The sequence below is a fragment of the Sciurus vulgaris genome (assembly GCF_902686455.1).
Source record: "Sciurus vulgaris genome assembly, chromosome: 16".
NCBI classification, from domain to species: Eukaryota; Metazoa; Chordata; class Mammalia; order Rodentia; family Sciuridae; genus Sciurus; species Sciurus vulgaris.
In genome coordinates, this window is record NC_136477.1 from 53277785 (window position 1) to 53301202 (window position 23418).

Consider the following 23418-nt stretch of genomic DNA (forward strand, 5'->3'; position numbering starts at 1 on the left):
CAAATCCATCAGCAGGAGGGAGTTTAAGGGTGGTTGTTAAAAGTGATTTTGTTTAATAAAGAAACTTTTAAGAAAGAGACTTCCAAAAATGTTAATTCTAAGTCATGGGGAATATAGATTTTTTTTTTAATGTACTTTTTTTGTATCTTTAAAATTCTTTCACCTCGAAAGAAAAAAAGAGTAGCTAATAATGCTGACTTTAAAATCCTCTGTCGGGGCTGGGATTGTGGCTCAGTTGTAGAGCACTCGCCTAGCATGTGAGACCCTGGTTCCATCCTCAGCACCACATAAAAATAAAATAAAGGTATTATGTCCACCTACAACTAAAACAAAATAATTTTTAAAAAATCCTTTACTGGAGGACTGGTTGTGGTGGTTCATGCCTAGAATCCCAATGACTGAGGCAGGAGGATCACCAGTACAAGGCCAGCCTTAGCAACTTAGTAAGGCCCTAAGCACTTGGCAAGACCCTCCCTCAAAATAAAAACAAATTTTAAAAAAGGGCTGGGATGTAGTTCAGTAGTAAAGTGCCCCTGGGTTCAGTCTTTAGTACCAAAAAATAAAATTCTCTACTGGAGGAAAATGAACTGACCAAATAGTAGGAATTATTGAAATTAAAGACAAAGCAAATAGCAAGGATTACTGTACCTCATAGAACAAATTCCATAAGATTGCTTTTGCTTGTTAGAAACTAAAGTTTTAAATTGAAATCATAATTCACTAATATTACTAATATCAATAAAAAGTGGACAATTCAGGAGCTGTCGACATGTCTCATGTATTTACTTTTTTCTGCTTCCAGCCATACAATTGCAAAAAACTAAAGAAAGAAAAGTCTTCTGTTCTGTAAACCTTCTTGTCTGTTTGCAGCTGACCCACCTCCATATATTGATGGAATTCGAATTAACAGCCCTCATTATTTGACAAAGATAAAGCTGACCACACCTGGCACCCACACCTTTACATTAGTGGTTTCTCAATATGAAAAGCAGAATACAATCCATTACACAGTGCGGGTAAGTAAAACCAACGCGCATTGACAAAACACAATGACAAAGTACATAATGTGCTCTGCTTTGTAAATGGGATTATCTGAAGAAAACTTTTTTCTGGAAAATTCATTTTTCTCTATTTTTGTGTTTAGCAGTTCATTTATTATGATGCTCCCTGTCAAAAATGTTTTTGAGAAGCAATGTTTTATACTCGGAAGATTTTCACAGTAATAGTTCATTTTAGTAATAGTAATATCCTAAGATAACAGATGTATTGGACTAATAAATTCAATTTTAAAGGAAGGAATAAAAACTCCTTTAGTTTGCATAATACTTTTAAAAAGACAACTTTGAACTTTTACAATAACCTTTGTAATTTTGTTCTATAAGGATTTGTTTGCCAGATATAAGTAAAGAAATTGAATTTGAATACATTTTTAGTGATGAGGGACATTGGGAAGGCTACCATTCCTTCATTCTTCAGGTGGAAAAGCTGAGGCCTGGAAAGATTGATTTGTCTGCTTCCCTTTGTGGCAGAGAAAGCCAGGATCCCTAGCTTTCCAGTTCATTAAACCTGACATGATCCCAGGCTGCCTGTAGATTAATGACTTGGTATGACAACAGACACACACAATATTGATCAAAGCTTAAGAAAATTCTCTCAATAGTAAGGGGAGAGGGTGACCAATCACTTTTTTGTTTTCCAGTTTTATTGTTACATTACCTAATTTTTAAAGCATTGCATCCGCACTAAACATGTACGGTTTTTTTAAAGTCATAGATGCACACGATGCCTTTTATTTTTATGTGGTGCTGAGGATCAAACCCAGTGCCTCTAGGCAAGTGCTCTACCACTGAACCACAACCTCAGTCCCTATTATCACCTTGATCTTTTCATAAGTATAAAGTTTCTCAATAGTTTTTTAATCCTATGCTTTATTTTTCTGATCTAGGTGTATTCAGCTTGCAGCTTTACTTTTTCAAAGATTCCCTCACCATACACTTTATCAAAGCGGGTAAGAAAATTCTTTCGCGTTTTTAATCTCGGCCTTCTTTCAGAATTTCCTTTTTCACTATTCTTCACAATTCATTATGAAATAAAAACATTTGATTGGAATGTAAGGGAAATACTGTAGCATCCAGTTTTGGATGGAACACAAGATCTTCATTGAGCAACATTAGGTGTCTCTGGACAGAAGTGATTCAAAGAAAAAATAACAAACCTTGGTTGTTAGGCAAGTTCATGTGGATGAACATTTAAAGCAGAATTCAAGAATAAATTTGCAGACGGGGTGGAGGCACAGTGGAATTTTAAGGTAGAAAGGAGTTTTGTCTTTAACAGAACTTCACCATTCCATTTTGGACTTTTTTCTTTTATTAGATTAATGGAAAATGGAGTGGTCAGAGTGCTGGAGGATGTGGAAATTTCCCAGAGACTCACAAAAATAACCCCATCTACCAATTCCATCTAGAAAAGACTGGGCCGTTACTGATTGAACTAAGAGGACCAAGGTTTGCCATGAGTGGTCTTTGTAAATTGATGTTGTATTAAAAATGAACTTACTGAAAGTGTAGAAATAACCTGTGCATATGTGGACATTTGAGTCATCATGATGATGGCATTGTAGAGGAATAGGGAAAGGATCGTCTTCAACAAAGGGTATGGAATAGTTAAGTACCCGTTTATAAGAAGGGATTAGATCCCCATCTTACATTCAGATCTAAAAATCAGTTCCAGCTGGACTGGACTTCAGTGTGAAAGGAGAAGCAGTACAGCTTCTAGAAAACAGCACAGGTGTATATTTGACCTGAGATACAGTTCTCTAAAATTGTCAGATCATCTAACTTATTCCTTTAACCACTCATTTGGAATGTCATGTCTATCATCTGCTAATTATTTCTGTAAACCTAGACTTTATTCCAACTCTTTCTTTCCTGCTTATTACAATAATAGTGTTTTCATCTTTAATTTGAATGACTGTTTTAAATTATTCCCTGGGGAACCTGTGGTAAAAAACATGGTCTTTTACAAAGCAATCTTAGTATTTATGGCTTCAATTAAATATAAATGGTGCTTTACACAATTAAGAGTAAAAATAGCATACATGGTTTCAGAATACTATTTACTCCTATTGAAGCTTGAGAAAGCATATATTTAATCTGATAGTAAATCTGCACTTTAGGTGTGATTACTTTAAATCAAGTATCTGCAGCTATTTGCTAATACAGTGATTTTCATGTTTAACACTAGGCAATACAGTGTTGGTTTTGAGGTTGTAACAGTTTCTACTGTGGGAGATCCTGGTCCCCATGGCTTTTCAAGAAAATCTAGTGGTGACTATCGGTAATGTCAACATTTTGATTATATTCAATTTATACTTATTTTGTGGCATTTTTTTCTATAAACCTTATTCTCATATTCCCTGAATATAGGTGTGGATTTTGCTACCTGGAATTAGAAAATATACCTGCTGGGATCTTCAACGTCATTCCCAGTACTTTTCTGCCTAAACAAGAAGGACCTTTCTTCTTGGACTTTAATAGTGTCATCCCCATCAAGACAACACAACTTCAGTGATGGAGTTCTCAGCAGTTACCAGATTTTAGACTTACCAAACATCAGCTCTTCAAGCGAGGACATACATCTTCAGGATGATAAACAATCAGAATGGGATTAAATCTAACGTGTGACAGTAGAATCTGGTGCTTGTCATGGTGTTTGGTAAGAATTGTATATAGTTGTGATTACCCTAATCACCCCTAGAAGTACTGTTTACAAAGGTTTTGTATAGAGGTGGCTTGCATTTAGAGGCCACTTTGTATAAAAACATGCATCTGATTAAAGATTAGACTCAGTCATCACTGTGAGATGCCTTTGCTAAGAAGACGGGAGAATAGACCAGATCAGGATAAGTGAGGGACAGACTCACTGCGTGGAAATGGCAGGCAGGCTATTTTTTAATATCCTGAAATATTTATATTATGTTTCCCTTTTTTACAGAGCATGTTGTGAGTTAAACCTGCTCGTGTTGACTCCGCTGTACATCTAGGGCAACTGATTACCAAATGAATCATGCCACTATAACTGATTGATTTTGCATTTGATTTTAAATGTTTGTTGCCCAGATGTTATGAAAGAATAAAGCTTTAAGAAGTACTAATTAGCTTAGCATGAAGATGCTTAGGCTGAAGAATGAAGGCTGTTGTTAGATACCCATTCTCCCATTGAAGTAGAAAGAGAACTGAGGAATATTCACTATTAAAATTTTATCAGGTTGATGAAAGTAAATCTAAGATTGAAGACATTACAAATTAGGTTGTATAGTCTTTTAAAATTGCTCTATAGTTCAGTACTCTTGTGGTAATGGCACTTTGAAGAAAGTGAGAATTTAGTATGTGGTGATCAGGTTGTTATAGCATTCAGAAAAAGTGAATTACCAAGAACTAGTGTTGTATAAATTCCCAGGTGTTTACATAAAAACCCATCAGAACAGAATACTTCAGATTTTAAAGGTCTGAAAATTAGTAGGGTGGGATTTTTCATTGTCTCTACTTTATAATTATCAAAACTTATTTTGTATTTCTACTGCCTTTAATTGAAATAAAATGTTTATACACATGGAAACTACATAGTTTAGAGAGCTTGACTATTTCATCTAGTGTTACATCTAAGAGGTTATTTGCATGAAAATAAGTCTTCAGAATTTTTAATGGCGGATAATTGTGATTTCAATTTTAGCACTTTTTTCCCCCCACAGTACGGGGGACCATACTCAGGACCTTACACGTGCTGGGCAAGTGCTGTACCACTGAGCTACAGAGACAGGGTCTGGCTACGTTGCCCTGGCTAGCCTTGAAATTGCAGTCCTCCGACCTCAGCTTCTGCATACCAGGGATTACAGCCATCTGCCACAGTGCCTGTCATTTTATTATAAACACACGCGATTTAAACCTCATGTGTTAAAGATCATGTGCAGCATGCATACTGAATTGACCTAATCCCTAACCTGAAATCTATAGAAGAGACCTATAATGGAACAGTTTAATATATGATGGTGTTGAATTCCATAGAGCTGTAAGTAGAGTTCTGTGGTACAAGGGAAGGAATAATTCTGCCAGGATCATTGTAAAAAATCTTACTTCGAAGAATTATTTTAACTTGAACCTTGAAGATAAAGACTCAAGAGGCAGATCATAGCAAGTAGCCAGCAGTTAATCTTCCCAGTGGCTAACGTATTGGCACTATTATTTCCTGCCTGCAACTGAGGAAATAAGCCCTAAGAACTTAAAGATCTGACCCCAGGTTCACAAGCTGTCTATCCAGAGGCCCAATTCAGCACCTCTGCCTCTTTCCATCTTGGGCAGCAGGCTGTAATTAAAGCAGATGAACAGACCTATTTGTAGGAAGGTAACCACCATCAGATGAGTTGGAAACGGGAAGGGATCATAGGGAGAGGAAATAATCCAGGCCCTTCTGAAATTCTAAATCACAACCGTGGGACAGATTTGAAACAGAAGAACTAGCTAGGAATTGCTAAAGGGAGATGGAAGATGACTCAGGTTTCTAATTTCAGTATGTGTACAGATGCTCAGAATCAGAATATACTTTTTAAAGTAAAATTGTCCAGAAAAATTCAGATCTGGAATTGGCAATGTGCTGTTAACTTGAGGCCACTTAAAAAACCAGAAGTTAAATATGAACTCAATATGGCTAAGAATCAGTTTGGGGGAACTATGTTTTTAGAAGTGGGAAATGCACACAAGGGTTATAACAAGTGTGCTGGGGAAAGTAAAGTTGAGAACAGGGAATTCTCATAACCGTCAGATATTGCAGAGAAAGTTATGAGACTGGAGCTACAGAAGTGGGGGCAGACTACTTTAACCTAGAAATGTGAAAACATGAGGTGATAACAATGAAAGGTTCCAAGGGTGGTTTGTATCCCTTTCTGGTGCAGGAGACAAGCAAGTGGTAGGGAAAGGGATGGGAAAAGGGAACACAGGAAACCAGATTAAATCCTAACACCTCAATGAGGATATAGCACTGTACCTTGATTTTCTAGGCTTTGTCTTCTTAAAGACAAGAATAGTAGACGATTCATAGAAAATTCCATCCCATTTCCAGTCTCTGCAAGAAGTACTTAGAGAAATACAAATATAAGATACAACACTCTGGGTAGCAGAGCCAGAAATTCATTATCCATTAGATTCCAAACATTAGAATATACAATGTATCTAAGCAACATGGTAGGAATTTTAAGTTACCCTAATTCTGGCTGCTTTTCCAAATGGTGTTTCTTTCCTCCAGAAAAGGGGATGGAAATAAGCAATGCCTCAGTTGCAGGGAATGGGTTCTGCTAACAGTAATTCAAGAAAGTCTGTTACTATTAATTAGAATCCATGGTGCAGGGGGATTTTATGTGAGAGCAGACCCTGAAGATAGGATTACTGTAATTCAAGTAAACTGCTTAGTACAGCCATGCATACCTATAATCCCAGCAATTTGGGAGGCTTAGGCAGGAGGATCCCCAGTTGGCGGCCATCCTCAGCAACTCACTGAGACCCTGTCTCAAAGGACTGGGGATATAGTTCATATAGTTCAGAAATAAGAGTGCTGTGGGTTCAATCCCCGACACTGGAAACCGAAACCAGAAAACCACCCACAAACAGTGAAAGGGACTTTGATGAACTTTGAGATGAAACATTAGGTAGGTAAAATACCTTAACACCCTCATGATTATTGGCTTCTCCTGCACTTTTCCCATAGCATGCTTTTAAGTTGAAATGCAGACGTGAAATCTGCAGATTAACAGCCCGGCACCAACATTGGCCCTGGAGAAAGGGTCACCTATAACCAATTCAATTCTCAATCAGTAAAGTACTTTACAATCACCTGGGGAGCTTTTAAAAATGCAGCACCCAAGTGTACCACAAGCCAGTTAAACCAGTCTCTGGGAGAGACTGTAGCTCCCTGGGAGATGGCACTGTCCAGAGGCCAAGAGCCTCTCCTGGGCACCGCCACCTGCCTGTTTCCTGGCCAGGCTCCTCCCTGCTCTGCTTCGGCAGGAGTGGGATTTTAATTCAAACTTTGGCCTTTGGGCTTAATTATGATTCAGGACCTGCACTGACAATGAGAAAGAAGACCGCTGCATTCCATGCTCTTGCTGCCAGACGCAACCACTGGGATTTGATGTCACACACACAGTTTTCTTAAGCAGTTTTTATTACACTCAAGGTATTGAGACAAGTACAAAATAACCTTGTAATCGGGATACTGTATCAGTCAATAAAAAAGGAGAAACCACTACAGTATGAAGAGATATACAAATGACTGAAGTACACAGCTCTGACAGTTAACAGACAACTTGAAATGGGGAGGTTGCTTTCTTTTAGAAATGCTAAATTTTCTTGAAACAGGACAAATAATATACAGTGCTCTAAATATGCAGAATCATGAAAACAAGGAAGAGCAGTCTTAACACTTACACTATTAGCATAACAGACTCCATTGCTTCTATTTAACAGCCTTAGCCAACACATGCCTACTCCCTTTTCTAGCTTTAAGGACAATTTCCTCTAAGGAATACTAGTGCAGCATAACCTTCAATAATTTATTTTTAAAGTTACAACCTACAGAGAAATTAACACCTTGTCAATCTAGATATAACAATGGCAACCATTCTTCACATGCACTTCTCTTAGAATAAATCCCCTCGGCTGGAAGGATAAGGTTACGCTATAGAACCTTCTCCCCAAAGCCACAAATCCCCTTCTATCACCTGTCCCTGCTACCCTCATCCCCCCTTCCCCACACTGACGTTCACCTTTCCCCCAGAAAAAGTGCAGTTCATGGTAGCCTTCCTAGAAAATGGTTTTTGATAAATGTTCCAGCATACATGCTTTTAAAAAAGCCACCTCTGGACAGCAGAGGTAATGGACATGATCTGTATTCTTGCATTTTATTTAAGCCTTCACTAGGTCAAAAAGGTGTGCTCTGAGTATTTGAGTTTTTGTTGTGTGGGGGGGAATTTTAAAAAAATATTTAGATGCTCTGGGATATAGTGGGAGAGAACATCTCAGTTTCCCCAAACTGAGGGTCAGAAGGGAAAGAGACGCCCCACTGGGGTCCCCAGTTTGGCCAAGCTTCCTCTTGGCTGGGGTTCTTTCACGGAACTAATTATTGCTTCCTCAGCACTGTTACAGGGTCCGCTCTGCAAAGGCTGTGTGACCCTGGTCACATTCCACCTGCAACAAACCCTGTCCTGTAAGCCCAGCCCAAGAGCTCTTACCAGATGGAAATCCTTCAGCCCTCAAGGTCACTGAAACTTCGTTAGTGCAGTTTAGAGCAGATGCTTAAGATTTGGCATATATTAAATGATTATTGGCACAACGTTCTCCAGTTTCATGTATAAATATTGATTTGCACGTGGGCCATAGCCCTGGATGCGTCAGCCAATCTGCACCATTTTTAGGTCAGCAATAATCCCATCTCTTCCCTTGGAGCACTGGAGGGAGAGCTGCTTCATCCGGGTCTCCAAGGCCTGGCCCTCCAGGGAGGAGTTGCTTTGGCTCTTGCCCCTGCTACCACCGCCACTGCGGTTGTTGAGACCTTGATTGTTGTTGGCTTTGTCACTGGTTTTATTCTCTGCCCCTTCTGCCCTGTCTCCTGTAGAGATACAAAGGTTATCAGGTGGGTATTGACAGAAAATTCTGCATTACTCGATCACGAGCCAATCGGCTAACTCAGCCCTCTAGAATTCCCAGCATGGCCCACGGTGCATATCAGGTTCTCTAGCACATAATCACTTACAGCTTTTATTCCTCCGTGTTTTATATATCACTTATCATTAGTGATGGATTTGTCATTTTCATTTTGTAGCCAGGAAACAACTCTCCAGCAGGTGCTTGCCAAGGGGACTGTTTTGAGGAGACACAGGCTGTAGGCTCTACTTTATTAAAGCTGGCGAAGAAGAGCCAGAAACCACCCCCAGAATAGCCCTTGGAAACCATCTTGGTGATCAGGCCAACAGGATGTTCACAGAGACCCCAGAGGGCAGCACGGGGAGCCCCGAGAGCTGGCAGAGGTCTGGAGCAGTACACAGGTCAGGCAGCAGGTCATCTACGATGGGACGAGAGGGCTGTGACTCACCTCGTTCTCCCTCACATTCGGGGGAAGAGGCCCCACTGCATTCACTTCGAGGACCCAGCACTGGGAACATCAGCCCAAACTCTGACAGGGACACTGGGCTGGGCAGATCCAGGCTGCCAGGCCTTGTGACGGCAGGAAACTGGTCAGGTATCTCAGATGGGCTTGTTGGTCCTGAACTAAAACTGGACACAGACTGGGTTTCTGAGTCATCTTCAGACACAAAGTTGCTACAGTTGTCATCTTCAAAGGCCTCCGAGGCCACTGGGGATGAGAGAGAGAACACCAGTCATTCAGGGTCTGATAGGTAGTAACCGAGTTCCTGAAACACCTGCAAAAGTGTGTCCTGCAGGTAGGCAGTGACACACAGCACAGGGACTCAGAATCCATCCATGAGGTGCCTAATAGCAGAACGTGACCCTGAGCCTCTCTTTGCAGCCTCCAAAGCAGCATGAAGCAAAGCAGCTGGGTCTGTGGAATATCAGTGTCTCAATAGTAATCTCAACCCCTGCCCTAGAAATCGGGGTACCAGAGTCTGCTGAGGGATGAAGATGAATTCAGCCATAGATCAGGACCTCTTTTCCACCTCAGTTCCCCCCAAAACAGAACCACACATACACAGGAAGAGGTGCTGGCCCACTGGAATATATCCCAAACAGTGCTGGTCTTTCAAAGACAAGAGCTTTATCATGACACCAAAAAAGCAAAAGCTTTTTGTTCAAAGAACTTGGGAAAATGTTGCACCTTCCTCCCTCTTTGAGAGTCAGAGAACATCCAAGGTTCTGAGAAGTCCTGCAGGGAAGAGCTGTCCAAAACTAGGGACTTTGGAATCAGACTCGATTCGCATCCTGGCCTTCACGATGTAGTCAAGGGGTGACCTTCTATTTGTTTTTTCACCTGTAAAATGGAGAGTGTGATAGCATCTACTACTTTTTGTGAGGGAGGGTGGTGGTCAGGAGTATATGAAACGATGCTTGGCACCCCGGTAAGCGCTCAGCAGCCGCGCGCTGGTGTCCAAACATCACATTTCTGTTTTCTTCCAGGTAACTTCTGATCTTGTAAAAGACACACTTAAAACCTGCATAGACTGGGTGCAGTGGCATACACCTTTAATCCCAGTGACTTGGGAGGCTGAGGAGGGAGGAACACAGGTTTGAAGCCAGCCTCAGCAACTTAGTGAGACCCTGTCTCAAAAAAGACTAGGGATGTAGCTCAGTGGTAGAGTACCCTGGGCTCAATCCCCAGTACCAAAAAGCAAAAAAAAAAAAAAAAAAAAAAAAACAAAACCTGCCTAGATCACTATTTGCTGCAAAGAACAAATTTTTTTCTCCCCACCCCCCAGTACTAGGGATTGAACCCAGGGGCACTCAACCACTGAGCCACATCCCCAGCCCTTTTTTATATTTTATTTAGAGACAGGGTCTCACTGAGTTGCTTAGAGCCTCGCTTTTCCCAGAGTCTGGCTTTGAACTTGTGATTCTCCTGCCTCAGTCTCCCGAGCTGCTGGGATTACAGGCGTGCACTGCTGTGCCCGGCCAAAATTCTTTTACAGTGTTCTGTACCTGAGTTTGTGGACCAGAATAACCAAGGCCCAGGGACGTGTCATTCCCTTGGTTTCAGAGCCTTTCGGCCTTCGGCTAATGTTCCTTTCAGCCTGCACACAGCTCCGCTTCTTCTGTCTTTCCTACTCCCCATTCCCTCATCCTTCATCTTTAAAAATAGCCTCGTAGCATCTGTACAAGATTGTTATAAATGATAAGTGCTATAATGCTGGGGACAGAAAATGGGTTCAGACCTAAATTCAGATTCTAACTCCACTTTTGCCATGTGGCTCTGTCAAGTTACTTAATGCCTCTGAGCTTTGTGATCCCCTCCATACAGGATTTGTGAGCTGATCTATACTAAAGTAACACACAGAGTCATTGCTTAAATCATAGTTCCAAATCATATTTCTTTTACCTTGGATCTGACACGTAAACATTGTATTAATGGAAGTGAACTCCTGAGGAAGGGCAAAGAGCCAACAGGGATTATTCCACAGAAAAGGAAAAGAAATGAAGTGCTTCAAGACAGTGCTGAAGAGGGTTTCCTGCTGAATGTCCCAGAAGCCAAATCACACCTGTCAGCTTTCCAGGGGTTTGCCCTGGAAAAAAGGTGTCCAAGGTCAGACACCAGCGCGCGGCTGCTGAGCGCTTACCGGGGTACCAAGCATCGTTTCATATACTCCTGACCACCACCCTCCCTCACAAAAAGTAGTAGATGCTATCACACTCTCCATTTGACAGGTGAAAAAACAAATAGAAGGCTACCCCTTGACTACATCGTGAAGGCCAGGATGCAAATCGAGTCTGATGCCAAAGTCCCTAGTCTTGGACAGCTCTTCCCTGCAGGGCTTCTCAGAACCTTGAACGTTCTCCGACTCTCCAAGAGGGAGGAAGGTGCAACATTTTCCCAAGTTCTTTGAGCAACATTTAGCACCTAGATGAACGCGGGACTCCATAAAACTCGGGAAGCCACCAGAAGCAGCCTGCAGGGCTGCCGACTCCGAAATCCTGCCGTGATGGGCAGAGAGGTGGGGACCCCGGAGCAAGACGACCCTGGCAGAGGATCACGTGGGCCACGCGAGCCCTGCTTGCCCAACTCACCAGAAACGGCATCGGGCTCGGGCTGGCTTCCCCCCAGGTCCTCCACGGACGTGCTGCTGCCCTCGGCGCCCACGCCGCAGCCCCGGGGTCCCATGGCGCTGGAGCGCCTCCGCTCGTGGATCTCATCCGAGATCCTCTCCAGGTTCTTCAGGGCGGTCTTGTACTCGCCCTTCGCCAGGGTCAGTTTGGCCTGCAGGTCGTCCACCGTCTTCTTCAGTTGCTGGTCGGGAACACGGGAGATTCAGTCAGCGAGTGCTGCCCCAGCTGGCCCCAAGCCACGTTTTGCAGGACAGGTTCAAGTACATTTTCTGCACTTCAAAGAATTTCTCAAGATGTGACTAAGAGGGTGGATTACTCGTCACAGCCACCTACTCACCAGATGGAAAAGTCAGCCACCACCCCCTCCACGCCCATCCAGGTGACAGGCTATGATCACAGGAAACTCTCACTGGTGGATTACAGCCCCTCAGGGAAGGAACACACGGAAGTCCCACAGTCTAGCCATCTGGTCCCTACGGCACTGGTTCTCAAACTTGTGTCAGAATTCCCTGGAAGGTTGGTGAGAACTCAGATCGCTGGCCACACACCCCGAGGTTCTGATTCAGTAGGTGGAGGCTGAGGCCTGGGAACCTGCGTTTCTAGCAGGTTTACCAGGTGGCGCTGGTCTCAGGAGTACACAGTGTACAGTACGGTCACTAGATGGCAGTTAGCTTCAGATGCCATGGGAGACCCAACCAAAACCATTTTCAGATCGAAAAACTCAGTAAAATACGTCTCTCTACTCTCCCCTTGAAACAGCAAACGGGTCACTTGAAAGCCTGTTACCACACCAAAGCGGGGATTGGAGTGCAGAAAAAAAAAATCATCAGCGACAAATCCCAAGGCGACACGTACCTCGAGCTGCACGTAGTACTTTCCCTTGAGTTCAAAGTAAGGTCTGCGGAAGACAGGAAGGCAAAGGGTAAGAGTAATAGGACGCGATGACCACAGCAAACTCCATGAGATGCATCGGAGACCTTAGTTGCAGCAGGACAGGTCATACACCCAGGATTTAGTGAACTCTTGACAAGGCCAAGAGATGAAGGTGACACTCCCAGCCTCGGGGCCAGAGTGACAGACGCCTGACAGAAGTGCTGGGCTCACGGGGGCTTGATGACCGGAGGCTCATTTCTAGATACTGGGGACCCTGCACCTGGTTTACTCTCCTTCTGGTGGCGATGGAGGGGCAGTTCAAAGCCACACAGCTGTGCCCAGCAGTGGCGCTGACATGGATCTGCCCCGCAAGGATGAAGAGCAATGAGGCTGGGGGAGGGGCTACTTAGACCACCTCCTCTGCTGGGCGAGAACAGCACTCACTGGGCATGGCGGGGCCGCTGTGAGCCTGGGGGCTCCAGTTGGTCCTTCTGGACCAGAGCTGGAGTTAGGTGGTTGGCAGAACCAACCAGATCACAATCAAGAGAAGGGACAAGAAACATCAGCTTTCTCCAAGTCCCTTGGATTCAGAGTCAGCCAGAAGAACGTGGCTCTTTAGGAGCTGTGATGTCGGTCCTAGAGCTGACCCACGTAGCTCCCGTGTCCCCATGGCTAGCATGCAGAGGACGAGGGCATTGCAGGATGCCTTTGGTGGGTATGGAGAATCTCGTGTCTCCCAAGATGGCATGCCTGAGCTACCCACCCCTCACATCCCCTGCCTCTGGGGGTCACAGAGAACATGGAGGCCAAGGAGGCCAGGGCAGGGGGCTCTGGTGAGATGTGGAAGATGTCAACCAGGCAGCCCAGCTGCACCCAGACTCACTTGGACTTGTTGATGGCCCTCTTGAGCTTCTTCTCCAGCTGTCGCATGCGGCCTATGGCGGCATTGTACCTGGCTGCAGTCTCCTTATGCACCAGCTCGCTCCTCGTCTTGGTCTGCTCCGCCTCCATGACCTTCAACAACAGCAGAGGCTCGCTCAGTCAAGCCCAGAACAGCTCCTGGTCAGTGTCACTTATATCATCTTGTGAAAAGGTTCTTTGAGGAAATTAGTAGGCAGACTCTTAGACTGAACCAACTTCCCAATTAAATAGGATTAGAAAATTTCTCACGGATCTATTTTGTGAAAACCTTGCCTAGTAAGAGTAAATGGCCAAGTTTATGGGAAAGAAAATGGAAAAATAAAAATCAGGAAATTTTGGAATATTCAGATTCAACCAATTTCTTCTGCTCTGGCCTCCTGGCTCTAAGGAGCCATCCTGAGCTCCTGTTGCTACCTGCTTGGGGCAGAGGCTGAAGGGCAGATAAATGACCACATAGCATGAATGGGAACTTAAAGAAGCATCAGGAAACTAGGAGTGTGCCTGTAATCCCAGTGCCTTGGGAGGCTGAGGCAGGGGATCACACATTTGAAGCCAGCCTGGGTGACTTAGTTAAATCTGTCTCAAAAAAAAAAAAAAAAAAGAGCATCCCTGGGGGTTGCATTCCCAGTAGTGTGTGTGTGTGTGTGTGTGTGTGTGTGTGTGTGTGTGTGTGTGTGTGTCTCCATGCGCACGCGCGCACGCCTCATCAAGAAACCAGAAAACAACCAAATGAACTAGCAAGACCAGGTCTGGCAGCAGTCAAGCCAACAAGGAAACCCTGACTTCAGCTGGTGTATCCTCCCCCAAATATCCTGAATTCTTTGGGCACAGAAAAAATTCAGGATCCAGAAAGGTCAAACTTTACATTTCAGTAACAAAAATGACAACCACATCATTCATATTCAATCTTGAGGTTTGTTAAAAATCCACCCAGGAGATCAGTCCGAGTTCTGGTGGGAAAGTCTAGAGGGAATATTTTGTTAAGCCTGTTGATAAAAATGATTCTTTTTTTTTTTTTTTTTTAAAAAGGGTCCTCGGGGGACAAAATCAAGGCAATTCAAAAACATGGACGATCATTCTTTCTTCACGTTCCATCAGGACAAGGTCTGCCCTAGGGAAGAGGAAGGTGGCACAGGGCAGATCCAGCCGCAGCACAGCTGGCCGTTTCTTCCCCTCCCCTCTGGAGGAGCACAGTTTTAAGCTAAAGGGTTTTTCGGTTTTGTTTTTTGGTACTGGGGATTGAAGCCAGGGGCGCTTTACCAATGAGCCATATCCCCAGCCCTTTTTTATTTTGAGACAGGGTCTTGCTAAGTCACTTAGGGCCTTGCTAAATTGCTGAGGCTGGCCTCAAACTTGCCATCCTCCTGCCTCAGCCTCCTGAGTTGCTGGGATTACAAGTATTTCAGGTATTACCACACCTGGCTTAAAGAGTCATTCTTCATTTACCTAAGGAGCATCAGAGAGGAGCTCGGAGGACATTCAGTCAGTGGTCCACCCACTCAGACCCCAGCAGGACAATTTTTAGAGGGTCCACCCTGCCTATAATGTGAAATTCAAGGAGAAGCAGCCCACAGCAGGGTTGTATCTCTCTTCCAGGCAACAGCTGCAGTCCGTCTGGAGCAGTGGCTCAGTTACTCACTCACAATAACGATGTTTAAAAGTGTCAGGGAAAATTGTGAATGCATTTGTTATAGGAATAAAAAAAAAAAAATCAATGATGTATATCTAAAAGTAACAAACTTTTTAAAATGTTAAAAATCAAGGATGTCCTGTTTAGGGACCCTCCCGGGTTATATTCAACTTTGTCTGGAGAGCTATTTTACAATCTTATGAGCTGTTGAAAACTGATAAAAATACAGATGATTCTCATCCAGAGAAATAAAGATGAACTGTATCCTGGTGGAGGTGTAATCGATTATCAATTGCCCTCTAAGTAATGACCAATTTTGTATCTGACTGTAAATCTACTTCTGTGTTCCTGATTTTCTATATAAGCATTTTTTGGATTCTCTTTTAAATTCAAAACTTCTTAAGAACTGTTATAACATCTTATGTATCCATTCATTTTTTTTCCTCCATCAGTTAAATAAAGTATTTGCCATGACAACATTTTTATTTGTATTGATTTAGGCTTTCATTTTATTAAAAACATGCATCTTGCTAGGTGTGGGGGTGCACACCTGAAATCCCAACAGTTTGGGAGGCTGAGGCAGGAGGACTGAGTTCAAAGCCAGCCTCAGTAATAGCAAGGTACTAAGCAACTCAGTGAGACACTGTCTCTAAATAAAATACAAAATAGGACTATGGATGTGGCTCAGTGGTTGAGTATCTCTGAGTTCAATCCCTGGTAGGAAAAAAAAAAAAATCCTTTAACAAAGGCTCGAGGTAATTTTAAAACAATCCCCAAGTGCAGGGGGTAGTGGCACACAACTATAATCTCTGCAGCTCTGGAGTCTGAGGCAGGAGGATCACAAGATTGAAGCCAACCTCAGGAAATTAAAGAGGCCCTAAGCAACTCCATGAGACCCTGTCTCTAAACAAAGTATAAAAAGGACTGGGGATGTGGCTCAGTGGTTAAGCACCCCTGGGTTCAATCCCTAGTACCAAAAAAAAAACAAACCAAAACCAAACCAAACAAAAAAATCCCCACCAAGTCAGAGAAGGGAAATGAGCTAAGTCATCAGGGGATGACATATATACTAAAATGACTTCTCAACCAAGGCCAAAGGGCTAGGAGAACCCTTCCCTTTTGCTTCTAACACCAACCATTTCGCAAAAAAACAAAATACACTAAAAATATTGTGCTTGACATTTTGGGAAATGGCAGAAATGCTTCAGTCTTGTCTCAGATCTTGAACTCTAAGGATTTACTGGTGTAACCTTTATGAAAACCCCAAACCCACGCTTATCAACAAAGACAAAATACTAGGCGAGACTCCTTTCTTGCCAAAAGGATCTGAGGCAGGGCTCACCTAGAATGCGTATTAAGCAGACAGAGTTCCCAAGGCTGTAATTCAAGGCTACTGAACAGAGTCCCCTGCGAGACGCCAGGTGGTCACCAGCCACGCACAGACCCTCAGTCTACCTCAGTCCCTGGGCTACAAACAGAAGCAAAGCCTTTCTAAAATTAAACCCGCAGAGAGCTCCACGCACTTGGCGACGCTGCCAGTAAAGACTGAGGAGGGGACACATACATCCGACTCCCTCCTTAACGGGCCACCTCTACCGCATCCTGTCTGAATCTCACCTTCCCACAACCCCCAGCTCTCCAGAGACACCCCACCCCCAAAACATACAGCTTCCTGCCTGAGGAGGAGAGAGGGCCACCAAATGTGAGCCTGGTACATCTCTCCTAGGTAACCAAGGAGCTTCTCCATCTGCAGCCTAGAATCTGGCATGAGGTGTGCAAGCTGGTAGCATGGCAGGGTGGGTAAGGAAGGAAGAAGGCAGCCCAGGGGCAGGGCTGTGCCTGCAAGGTCGAAGCAGCAGGGGACAGAGACAGCAACAGAGGAAAGCAATAATGAATCCCTCAGGTACCTGGGACCAGCCTGAACAATCAGACCAGTGCCTGTACCTCTGCCCCGAGGCAGCCTTGTCCCCCTCAAAACCTGCACAAACCAGGTATTGTGGTCTGGACTCCAAGAACACTGCTCCTGGTCTGCAAGGCCTGCTTTCGTTTAGCGCCATTGTATTCAATTCAGAGCTGGATGTGCTGACTGAGCACCTACTGTGTGCAAGGCACGGCACAGGACACACTTGACTACACTCTGAGCTGACAGCCTCATTGGCCTGGACACTCCCAGCCGCAGTGACTGTAATTCAAGGCAGTATGGGATCCAGGGGGCACTGGACAGGGGTTTCAAGTGCGTGGAATCGGAGGGGATGGACGAGGAGGAGGAAGTGCTTCTGATGCAGGCTGTAGTTCTCCCCGGTTCTACTCACAGGTCCCTAAGCCCTGCCTGCCATCTCCACGGAAGGGTCACAACTCAGCTTTTCTGCCTCTTGTCCCTGAGCTGGAAGGCTCCAGGTGAATTTAGCTGGAGGAAATAATTGTCCACAGTGAAAGAGGTCTTCACCTCCCTCCAGATGCTTCAGAACTTCCTCACTGGAGTGGGCTGTGTCCTAGGACCATCCATGGGCTCTGGGAGCTTCTGAGGGTGTCCACCAAGCCTTCAGGACTAAGAAGTCAGACATCCTGAGGTTCCCCAAACCTGTGGAGATGCACTCCTGCCCCTCAGGCCTACCCTAAATGCTTGACCACTGGTGCCCAATGTCTCCCAGCAGACCCAGGCAGCCAAAGCCAGCACTGCACCCAGGCCCAAGCAGGCCAGCAGGTCTGCCAGTATGAAGGTGCTGTGGAAACCACAGAACCCTGCCTCTCCCACTCCTGGACATTGGGACAAAGTGCAACAGGCTGCCCCACTCCCAGAAGCACCAGAGCAGTTGGGGCCTATAGGTCCAGGGACCACGGGGCTACTGCTCAATGGTAGCCCCTGCTCATGGTAGCCCACAGAAGATTCTAGACAGCTGTGCCTTCCAGCCAATGGGCACTGAACAGGTGTGCCAGCCTGACTGGGAACAGCCTCCTTGCTGTGTCCCACACCCTAGAACAACCTGAACTCACCGGTGGACATCCACAGCACGGCTCTCAGCCTTCCAACGTGGCTTTCTCAACTCTTGCCACTCCAAGCTTCCTCTGCCCTCAGTTCCACTCCAGCATCTCTTCTCAACTGAGCTAAGCTCAGGCCCTCTCCTGCCTGGGCCGGGAAGGCAACCTCACGGGCTCCTTGGAACCTGACTCAGCATCTTCTATTTCTTCTTGCGCCCCTGTTCCAGGACCACCCCAGAAGATGGCTCCCCGCACCACGTGGGAGAGCGATGGTTCAGAGCCCTTCGCGTCAGGGCAGCCGTCCTGAACAGCTTAGCTGCTGTCCCAGGGCTCACGTCCCCTCTAGGGCCAGGGAGCAGAGGCTGGTCATGTCCTGCCTTGCCTCTCTAGCAGCCACCTGCTGCCAGCTCATAAGCAGGGACCCCCTCTCCATTTCCAAGTCACATTTCCCTCTTCTCCACCGTGCTCCTTCCGCAGACACCAGAAAAGCCAATCCTTCCCTCATAGGTGGCGGGGTCTCCCAACTCAGAGGACAAAAAGCCATCACTTGGGCTGGGCATATAGCTCAGCTGGTAGAGTGCTTGCCTCAAATGCACAAGGCCCTGGGTTCAATCCCCAGCACCACCACAAAAAAAAAAGAAAAAAAAAAAAAAAGCCATCACTTTCCCATGAAGGCTGTTTCAAGGCCAAAGCAGCCAGGGCTAGCGGGCACTCTGATGCCCAAACCTCTCTGGAGAGCAGAGGGGTTCAGAGCCCTGTGGCCCAAGGGAGGCTGCTCCACAGCAGCCTCGGTGGCGCTGAGGAAAGCTACTGGCTGTTTCCTGGCACTGAGAGGGTGCCGTTCCTGCGGCCCCGTCTGTGGTGTGACCTGAGGCCTGAGAGAGAGTACTGGTGTCCTCGCACGCCCAGGGTGCTGGCTTCCGTCATGGCTCCAAGTCTGGCTGTGGAAAGTCACCATGGGAGGGGACAGGTGGATGACCTTAGGTGAGGCGTGTGTGGAGATGAGGAAGAACAGGGCAATAGGAAGACACCAGCTTCCCGGCGTATCCGGAAGCAAGACGAGGTGGGAGAGACGTTCTGGAGCCTTCTGGAGCCTTCGTCACCTTCAAGGATCAGCCTTCAGCAAACGAAGCACGCCAGCCCCGGCAGGCTTCCAAAGTGGCGGACATGAGTCCCACTGGGGAAAATGCTCAATCCCGAAGTCCATGGTCGCTCGTGTCTTTTTCTTTCTTTGTCCACCGTCCTACAGGGGACTGAACTCAGGGATGCTCTCACGCTGCGCTCCACCTTAGCCCTTTTTATTTTGAGACAGTCTAAGTCGCCCAGGCTGGCCTTGAACTTGCTACCCTCTTGCCCCAGCCTCCCAGGTTTCTGGGATTAAACGCAGACACCGTATCAGTCCCCTGAAGCTATTTCAAAGCCAGTTATGAGCACCTGACCTTCAGGAAGAAGGGTCCATCAAAGAGCAGGCCCCGAAGGCCAAATTTCTTAGTGATACCCATTGGTGGTGATGGTGGTAGTGGGGTGCTTTGCCATAGGCTTTGTGTGTGTGTGTGTGTGTGTGTGTGTGTGTGTGTGTGTGTGTGTGTGTGTTGAGTTTTATCTTTTTGGGACCAGAGATTGAACCCAGGGGCATTTAGCCACTGAACTGCAACCCCAGCCCTTTTTTGTATTTTATTTAGAGACAAGGTCAGGTTGCTGGGATTAGATGTGCACCACCGTAAGCTGCCTGAGTTTTGTTTTTGTTTTGTTTGTTTTTATTGTACTGCTGGGACTCCAACCCAAAGCCTCACACTTGCTCTACCACTGAGCTATATCAAGAGTATCATTTTTAAACTCAGGAGTTCAAAGAAAAGCATTTCAGGCCTATTCAACCAAGAAGAAACTCGAGGAAGAGAAACATCAGCCGAGGTGGAAATCCTGGCCTGTGACCCAGAACCCTCGCTAATTAACACAGGTTGTCCCCATAACCAAGAAAAAACAAATGACTGGGCCACAAAGAAGGCACACAGATTGCCCTCCCAGGCCACTATGAAACTCCAGGTGATCTCAAGAGGTCACAGCCATATTGTACAGTTCCACAGTATGTGCACTGACAACTCCAAAGAGCATCATTTCCAAAGACTGGTGTGAAAGGTGCTTCCTGAACTGTGCAATATGGAAGTCTGAGGACAATGTCCTTGGCAGCCACCCACCATCCACTAGAGTCCCAGGACTAGAAAAGGTTTTCAGAAAAGCAGAAGCATGTTTCACCCCATTTTTTAAAAAATTTTAATTTTAATTTTTTGGTACCAAGGATGCTTAACTACTGAGCCATATCCCCAGACCTTTTTAGTTTTTATTTTGGAACAGGGTCTTGACAAATTGCTTAGGGCCTCGCTAACTTGCCGAGGCTGGCTTTGAACTTGCAATCCTCCTGCCTCAGCCTCCTGAGTCGCTGGGATTACAGACATGCACCACCACGGCCATCTGTTTCATGCTTTTTTAAGGCATAGAGGCAATGATTTCTGAAATCATTTCTTCAAGGCAGGTATGGATCTTCAGCGGGGCACCAGGGGTACTAAAAAGAAAGGCGGGCCTGCAGCTAAGTTCTAATTTCCTATTTATTTATTTGTTTGTTTTCTTTTGTGACTATCAGGCTTTGGCTTGTGAATTTCCCTAGATCACTAACCTCCCCTGTTTTTTTCATAAGCTGATGCCACTCAACAATTCCCGTCTGTGTTCAGCTCTATGAGCATCATGACCACTAGGGGGCAGGAGACTCACAGCCACACAAGCTGGAAATGCCAGAGTGTCTCAGGTTGCCAGGAGAGAGGGCAGAAAGTCAACCCAGATTTGAGTCTTCAAGCGATCTGTGTGTCAGGCTTGCTATTTAAGGGTACTCAAGGCCGTCTTTAATTATTAGATACCCCAGGACTTGAGCGGCTGTGGCAGGTGAAGTGGAAAAGGGAGAGGCCATTGGCATTGCCTCCTGACTTTTCTATTCCAGGCCCACAGGCAGCTTCTCCCGCAGACACCCGGACCACAGTTGCGACCCCCACCCCTCTGCATGTCTCTTCTGCCTCATCAGCAAGGTCTTGGAGGGAGCGGTTGCAGCCACTGAGGTGCCGCTCACACGCCTACCCTGCAGTGACCCTCTGGCCTTGCTGCGTTCTTTTTCTGGCTCTTGGCTCCTCAGCATGGAACGGGACAGAGTATGCACAACTGACCGAGGCTAGTGCTGAAGGATGCCCAGAACACACGCCTGGACATCCCAGGGGCCATGCCTGGACGAGAAGAGCAGTATCCAGGGATATTCTGCCCTAGTAAGTTTACCCCTAGTAAACTCAGTAGAGTTAGCAAGTGTCACTGTGCCAAGCAACTGTCCCTGGTTGTTATTTGTTATGATCTGAAAGTCTGTGTCCCCCCAAATTCATGTTATAATCTAATCCCCCGAGTGACAGAATTAGGAGGTGGGCCTTCAGAGGGGATGAGGTCATGAGGGTGGGACTAGGCCTCTTTTCATAAGAGCTCATTTGCTTTTCTATGGTGTGAGGATACAGCAAAAAGACAGCCCTCTATGAACCAGGAAACAGGTCCCTGCCAGATCTTTCATCTTGGACTTCCTATCCTCCAGAACCACAAGAAATGAATTTGATTTTTATAAGCCATTTGGTTTATGGCGTTCTGTGATAGCAGCCCAAATAAACCAAGAGAATACCCCTTCTGATTCCGAGCAGGGTGACCAAAGAGGTCCTGGGATCTGCTAAAGAGACAAAGGATAAGGGCATAAAACCCAACGAGTCTAATACTGGATAAAGGTCATCCACAGTCCACTTCCTACTCTACGCAGGCTCCCTGAATCCCAGCTTCACCCTAGAAAGCCAGGCCCAAGTGCCTACTTCATTCTGGTCTTATTCACCATGACCCTCACCCCGCTTCCATCACCAGTATACACACACCCTAAATGAACATCGAGCATGCTTTAGGTTTTTTTTTTTGTGAAGCTAGGGTCTTACTAAGTTGCCCAGCAGGCCTCAAATTTGTGATCTTCCTGCCTCAGCCTCCCAGGTGGTTGTGATCACAGACACACACCCTGTGCCAGGCAGAGACTGTTCATCAAGACTTTCCATCTGGGATTCCAAACCCAGACAGCCCTCCAGGGCTCCGGGAAGAGACCCTGGAAAACATCGCAGCTCCTGTGAGAAGCCCAAGTCCACTGTCAAGACCTTCGGGGATAACCTAATTCAGACAAACCTTAAACAGGGAAAGGGCAGCCCCAGCCGTCACTGGGTGACTATCATCCCTGAATGCAGCTTAGTGCCAGGCCCAGCCAAGCCCAGCCAAGACACCACAGGAGAAACTGACCTGTGATTTTTAGAACATGCTTTTAGGCAACCTGGGAGTCTGTTTACTATGCTTGGGGAAAACCACCGTGCACACCCGAGCACAGACCGGACCCACGTCCCCCCAGGACGCGGGCTATGAGTCCTACCCTCTGGGTGGCGTGGTTCAGCATCTCCTGCCAGGCGGAGTCAAACTGCCGTTTGTCGTCCTCCAGCAGCCGCTGCTCGGCCAGGGAGATGGTCTCTTTGGCAGCACGGAGCACCTCGGTGGCCCTCTGGAAATCCTGTGTGGCTTTCTGAGCCTCCAGCTGAGCCTGTGCAAAGAAGAACCCTCGTGAGGCCTCAGGCAATCATGGCAGGGCCTCCCGGGCCCATCGTACCCTGCGAATGATGAGCTCACCCAGGGCCCGAGGCACACCCCATCCACCTCTGCTTCTCCACGGTGGAACAGCTTGGCACCTGCAGGGCCCTGTACGCAGGATGGGCTGATAGGTGTCTCATGGGCACCAGGTTGATGAATGGACAATTTTCAAGTCTGGGACCCAAGAGATGAATGTGTCAGCCTGTGGCCAGAATCTAAGAGAACAGCAGGGACAGCCAACGGCGGCCTTTCTCAGAGACTCTGGCTCACTAATGAGACCAAGGTTGACAGAGTGGTCCCTGACATCTTCCCAGCCCAGATCCAAGCTCAATAGATGACATGTCAGAACCAGAAAGCATCCCTGGCTTCATCCTAAGGATGGCAAGCTGTGCCCATGGGTACACTTCCCCAAGACCCCGACGCTGGCCGGAAGCGGGGCTGTAACAGGGCTCCCAGTGGTGTCAACCCAGGCCCAGTTCTGTCACTGCCAAGTGGTCCCGCACTCAATCC

At 46.1% G+C, this 23418-nt stretch overlaps 2 protein-coding genes across 3 annotated transcripts in view; one reads left to right on the top strand and one right to left on the bottom strand.

Annotated features, from left to right (window-relative positions):
* Positions 1-8010, top strand: part of CAPN7 (calpain 7) — a 43722-nt gene extending 35712 nt beyond the window's left edge. Inside the window, exons 17-21 of one of the 2 annotated variants that reach the window (XM_079114395.1) lie at positions 871-1016; positions 1946-2008; positions 2374-2504; positions 3244-3336; positions 3426-8010. In XM_079114395.1, the coding sequence (XP_078970521.1) occupies positions 871-1016; positions 1946-2008; positions 2374-2504; positions 3244-3336; positions 3426-3570 (578 nt within the window). In that variant the 3' untranslated portion in view covers positions 3571-8010. The remainder of the gene's footprint in view (positions 1-870; positions 1017-1945; positions 2009-2373; positions 2505-3243; positions 3337-3425) is intronic. The other variant, XM_079114396.1, reaches the window with a different exon arrangement.
* The window catches only part of SH3BP5 (SH3 domain binding protein 5), a 74937-nt gene continuing 59529 nt past the window's right edge, over positions 8011-23418 (bottom strand). Inside the window, exons 4-9 of the mRNA XM_079114424.1 lie at positions 22697-22861; positions 13576-13706; positions 12675-12717; positions 11781-12000; positions 9139-9399; positions 8011-8655 (exon numbers count right to left, since the gene is read on the bottom strand). Of these exons, the coding sequence (XP_078970550.1) occupies positions 8438-8655; positions 9139-9399; positions 11781-12000; positions 12675-12717; positions 13576-13706; positions 22697-22861 (1038 nt within the window). The 3' untranslated portion in view covers positions 8011-8437. The remainder of the gene's footprint in view (positions 8656-9138; positions 9400-11780; positions 12001-12674; positions 12718-13575; positions 13707-22696; positions 22862-23418) is intronic.